The sequence below is a fragment of the Panthera tigris genome, chromosome B4 (genome assembly GCF_018350195.1).
Source record: "Panthera tigris isolate Pti1 chromosome B4, P.tigris_Pti1_mat1.1, whole genome shotgun sequence".
Taxonomy (NCBI): domain Eukaryota; kingdom Metazoa; phylum Chordata; class Mammalia; order Carnivora; family Felidae; genus Panthera; species Panthera tigris.
In genome coordinates this window covers 34,721,460-34,727,459 of record NC_056666.1, presented here as the reverse complement: position 1 = coordinate 34,727,459, position 6,000 = coordinate 34,721,460, and the positions used below count along the sequence as shown (strand labels likewise).

Below are 6,000 nucleotides of genomic sequence, written 5' to 3'. Positions count from 1 at the left end.
AGACTGTGACTGGGTCACCTGCTGGAAGAAAGCAAAGGAGTATTGTTTCCTGGGATGGAAGAAAAGCTGTGAAAACCACAGATGCATTAATGCTGAGACCAGCCAGCCTCCACTGGCTCTTATACCATTGTGGGGCCCCTGGGGTCAGTGTGTTAGTTTTCTATTGCTATGTAACAAATCTCCACAAACTTAGCAGCTTAAAACAACATGCATATATTTTTTAAGTTTATTTATTTGTTTTGAGAGAGACAGAGAGACTACGAGTGGGGGAAGGGCAGAGAAAGAGGCAGAATCTCAAGTAGGCTCCACACTATCAGTGCAGAGCCCAATGTGGGGCTTGAACTCACAAACCATAAGATCATGACCTGAGCCAAAATCAAGTGTCAGACACTTAAGCAACTGAGCCCCACAGGCACCCCAACATGCACATATTATCTCACAGTTTCTGTGGGTTAGGAGCCCAGGCATGGGTCCTCTGTGCATGGTTTTGCAAAACTGCAATCTAGGGGTAAGCTGGGCTGTATTCTCATCTGGAGGCTTGACTGGGGAAGAATCCACTTTAAAGTTCTTTCAAGTTGTGGGAAGAATTTAATTCCTTTGCAGTTGTATGACCCCATTTTCTGCTGGCAGTCAGCTGGGTGCCACTCTCAGCCCTAAGAAGCCACCTGCAATTCCTTGCCATGAATGCCTCTTCAAAGCCAGCAAGGGAAAGTCTTGTTCTAATCTGCTAAAATAGAGTTATATATAATATGACATAATCAAAGGAGTGACATCTTATTGGTTAGAAGCAAGTCACAGTTTCTGCTTACATTCAAAAGGAGGGATTATACAAAGGCATGGATACCAGGAGGCAGAAAATCACTGGGGGAGACCTTGGGATCTGCCTGTCACAGTCAGCCTCAAAAAAATTCCAACTACATCCAACTAAGTAGTTTCGGAACATTATGCTTGCTTGGACAACACAGACTGTACCCAACAAGGTAAGGCTCTTGGCATTGCCCTCGTTCTTCATCTCACACGAAGCACCTGGAAGGAACCTAAGCCTCAGGCACAAGATGGCTACTCAAATTAGTTCTGGGGACAACTGCTTAGCACAGGATGAGGTAACTAGCCATACCTTCTCTGTAGCATATTCACTCTGATCCCCATCTTGTTGCCTCCCCCCAGATGTGGAGAGCTTTAGCCATATCTGTTCAAACCACCTTGTGCTTGCAAATAGCATGACTCAGCAGGGAGCCCAAAGCATTGTTAGTAACGTATGTGTAGATTTGACCTGAGCTTCAACATAAGATAAACAGGTACAGAAAAATAATAATAAAATTTTTAAAAAAATAGGTCAGGTCTTGGAGAGAGACAAGATTCTGAACATAGTGAAACCCAGTGCACTGATTCCTCCAAACCTCATTCCCACCCTACCCACACTCATCCTCTCCCCAGTGGGATTCATCCAGATTTATTCAGTCCTCATTGGAGACTCAAGTGAGGTGGCAAGACTGCGCCCACACCTAGGAGCTTGAGTAACCTGCTCTGACAGTCCTGCTGAGAATTTTCCTGTAGAGAATTACCTTCCCTTTATTTACAACCCAAATTGAGGAGGCCAGAGCACAAGTCAGCCAATCTCCTCTGAATCTTTAATGCTCTTAGTTCTAAGACTATGAAAGCTCTTCATGATTTGAAAATACTGGAAGGATGAAGTAGCAAGCTCAAGGCCACAGGCTTCTGGGAAGGACCAAATTAGATAACACATTTGAGAAAACTCTGAAATGTTATCGTGTGTACCACCCCCCCCCCCACAGTTAGACAACCTGAACCTGGCTGTAGAGAGAGGACACAAGAACAATAAATGTTTATTTTATGAAGGACTAAAGCAAAGAAACAGCAGGAAGAAGCCCTGCCCCAGACACAATATTTAAAGGAACACAAACTTCCTAGTGTAAGGGAGGAAAGACTCTCAATAAGAACTTCAAACATTAGTCAAGCCAAAATTTAGCACTGGCAAGCCCTTTTAGCAGGTAATGGTGGATGCTGTACATGAAGAAACCTGAACAGAAGAGGATGATCATGAAGGATAAGGTGATGAGGGTGTAGATGGACATTCGCTTCTCCATGGTCCCCCTGATCAGGCAGAAATAGGGTCCTGGACAGCTCTTGGTGCTGCAGTGAATGATGGCTTGGCTCACCAGGGGCAGGTGTTGGTACATGAGAAAAAATAAAAACACACACTGTGCACCAACCTGTAGGAGGAAGTAAAGGAGATACAAAAGCAAAAGCATCTTCTCCTGGTGGAAGTTCAGGATGGACTTCTTCGGGGAAGGGGCATGCTCCTGGATTCCCACCATGGAGCCCTCCTCCATTTCATCTGCTGCTGACTCCACTGACTTGGCTTTGATTTGCTTGTGCCGAATCTGAGCCATGAAGAATTCCATGAGGAAGAAGAGGGCCAAGAAAATAAAGAAAAAAAAGTACCAAATTCCCACTACAGGACTGTTAAAACTTTTTTCAAAACACTCAATCAAACAAGTATTGGTAATGTTGCCATGGCACCAGAAATCTTCATGGATGGGAACCCAGGGCATGCGGACCACGTACACCACCACTCCATACACAGCGATGAACCCAAACCACAGCTGTCGCCCAATATAGTAGCGGGATTTGTCACCAGCCACTGAGTGTAGCACAGGGATCAGTCCAGCCACTGCCGCTGCAGCCATCTCTTCAGAATCTCAAGGGACCACAGAATCCAAGACCAGGAGGACTCCTGACAGCACCTCAAGAAGGGCAGGAAAGGAAAGAAGAACACAGTGTCAGAACTTGCGAGCAGGCGGCCAAGAATCCTAAGCACATCCAAGGAGATGGCTCAGGTTTTAGATCTGCTACCAGCTGTCAGTTTCATATCTTTATACACATGCAATATTTGTGCCCCATGATATGGTTATTCCTCTCTCCACGTTTCAGCCTATGATAAAGGCTGTCCACTCTGGACACGCCCAACTGCACAACAGTTACATATCTCATCTTTCCTACTAGATTATCAGCTTCTGGAGGTCAGGAGTCAAACTTTATTCACAGTTAAAATGTCCATATCATCCAGTATAGATAATGACACATAAGGGTCTAATTAGACTTGATAAATGAACAAAAGGATGGAATGAATAAATGAATTTAACTATTCAGGTGTGTCTGGTTGTTCTAGAAGCCCTATGACAATCTCTATACTTTACTTTGTATCTTTGCCAGGAGATTTCCTAAGACTATAGAGAAAAATAGAACATTTCCTTTTCTTTCATGCACATGGCTTCTGTTCCATCCACAATTCTTCAGAGGGTACCTATCACCATACTTTATTGATACGACTACTACTAATAATACTCTTTAAGAGTCCCCTTCCCTGTTTTATGTTATTTTTGCTTCCCTTTCTTTATGTTCATCTGTTTTGTATCTACATATGAGTGAAGTTATATGATATTTGTCTTTCTCTGACTGACTTATTTCGCTTAGCATAATACCCTCTAGTTCTATCCATGTTGTTGCAAATGGCAAGATTTCATTCTTTTTGATTGCCGAGTAATACTCTATTGTGTGTGTATATACATACATATATATATATATATATATATATATATATATACCACATCTTCTTTATCCATCCATCTGTCGATGAACATTTGGGCTCTTTCCATACGTTGGCTATTGTTAATAGTGCTGCTATAAACATGGGGGTGCCTGTGCGCCTTCAAAATAGCACACCTGTATCCCTTGGATAAATACCTAGTAGTACAATTGCTCGGTCATAGAGTAGTTCTATTTTTAACTTTTTGAGGAACCTCCATACTGTTTTCCAGAGTGGCCGCACAAGTTTGCATTCTCACCAGCAGGGCAAAAGAGATCCTCTTTCTCCGCATCCTTGCCAATATCTGTTGCTTCCTGAGTTGTTAATCTTGGCCATTCTGACAGGTGTGAGATGGTATCTCATTGTGGTTTTAACTTGTATTTCCCTGATGATGAGTGGTGTTGAGCGTTTTTTCATGTGTCTGTTAGCTATCTGGATATCTTCTTTGGAAAAATGTCTCTTCCTGTCTTTTGCCCATTTCTTCACTGGATTATTTGTTTTTTGGGTGTTGAGTTTATCTTTATAGATTTTGGATGCTAACCCTTTATCTGATATGTCATTTGCAAATATCTTCTCCCATTCCATTGGTGGTCTTTTAGTTTTGCTGATTGTTTCCTTCACTGTACAGAAGCTTTTTATTTTGATGAGGTCCCAATAGTTCATTTTGGCTTTTGTTTCCTTTGCCTTCAGAGACGTGTTGAGTAAGAAGTTGCTGCGGCCAAGATCAAAGAGGTTTTTGCCTGCTTTCTCCTCGACGATTTTGATGGCTTCCTGACTTACATTGAGGTCTTTCATCCATTTTGAGTTTATTTTTGTGTAGGGTGTAAGAAAATGGTCCAGGTTCATTCTTCTGCATGTCGCTGTCCAGTTTTCCCAGCATCACTTGCTGAAGAGACTGTCTTTATTCCATTGGATATTCTTTCCTGCTTTGTCAAAGATTAGTTGGCCATACGTTTGTGGGTCCATTTCTGAGTTCTCTATTCTGTTCCATTAATCTGAATGTCTGCTCTTGTGCCAGTACCCTACTGTCTTGACAGTTACAGCTTTGTAGTATAGCTCGAAGTCTGGGATTGTGATGCCTCCTGTGTTGGTTTTCTTTTTCAAGATTGCTTTGGCTATTCGGGGTCTTTTCTGGTTTCATACAAATTTTAGGATCATTTGTTCTAGCTCTGTGAAGAATGCTGGTGTTATTTTGATAGGGATTGCATTGAATATGTAGATTGCTTTGGGTAGTATCGACATTTACCAATATTTGTTCTTCCTATCCAGGAGCATGGAATCTTTTTCCTCTTTTGTGTGTGTGTGTGTGTGTGTGTGTGTGTGTTCTTCAATTTCTTTCATAAGCTTTCTATAGTTTTCAGTGTATAGATTTTTTCACCTCTTTGTTTAGATTTATTCCTAGGTATTTTATGGTTTTTTGTGCAACTGTAAATGGGATCTTGATTTCTCTTTCTGTCGCTTCATTGTTGGTGTATAGGAATGCAACCGATTTCTGTGTGTTGATTTTATATCCTGCAACTTTGCTGAATTCATGAATCAATTCTAGCAGTTTTTTGGTGGAATCTTTTGGGTTTTCCATATACAGTATCATGTTGTCTGTGAAGAGTGAAAGTTTGACTTCCTCTTTGCTGATTTGGATGCCTTCTATTCCTTTGTGTTGCCTGATTACTGAGGCTAGGACTTCCAATACTATGTTGAATAACAGTAGTGAGCGTGGACATCCCTGTCATGTTCCTGACCTTAGTTTAGCTGAACTTAACTCTCAGTTCTTCCTTATTAAGGATGATATTAGCGGTGGGTCTTTCACATATGGCTTTTATGATCTTGAGATATGTTCCTTCTATCTCTACTTTCCTGAGGGTTTTTATCAAGAAAGGATGCTGTATTTTGTCAAATTCTTTTTCTGTATCTATTGAAAGGATCATCTGGTTCTTGTCCTTTCTTTTATTGATGTGATGCATCACATTGATTGTTTTGCAGACACTGAACCAGCCCTGCATCCCAGGTATAAATCCCACTTGGTTGTGGTGAATAATTCTTTTAATGTATTGGATCCGGTTGGCTAGTATCTTGTTGAGGATTTTTGCATCCATGTTCATCAGGGAAATTGGTCTGCAGTTCTCCTTTTTAGTGGGGTCTCTGTCTGGTTTTGGTAATACTGGCTTCATAGAATGAGTTTGGAATTTTTCCTCCAATTTCTATTTTTTGAAATAGTTTCAAAAGAATAGGTGTTAGCTCTTCTTTAAATGTTTGGTAGAATTAGAAAGCCATCTGACCTGGGCTCTTGTTTTTTGGGAGATTTTTGATTACTAATTTGATTTCTTTACTGATTATGAGTCTGTTCAAATTTTCTATTTCTTCTTGTTTCACTTTTGGTAGTTTATATGTTT

The 6,000-nt window shown here is 41.1% G+C and overlaps 1 protein-coding gene across 5 annotated transcripts in view; it reads right to left on the bottom strand.

Annotated features, from left to right (window-relative positions):
- Positions 1–1,816: 1,816 nt before the first annotated feature.
- LOC102950828 overlaps positions 1,817–6,000 on the bottom strand; it is a 28,153-nt gene continuing 23,969 nt past the window's right edge. For 3 of the 5 annotated variants that reach the window (XM_007092865.2, XM_042993740.1, XM_042993739.1), the window contains exon 2: positions 1,817–2,768. In XM_007092865.2, the coding sequence (XP_007092927.2) occupies positions 1,971–2,711 (741 nt within the window). In that variant the 5' untranslated portion in view covers positions 2,712–2,768 and the 3' untranslated portion in view covers positions 1,817–1,970. The remainder of the gene's footprint in view (positions 2,769–6,000) is intronic. The other 2 variants (XM_042993741.1, XM_042993742.1) reach the window with 1 other exon arrangement.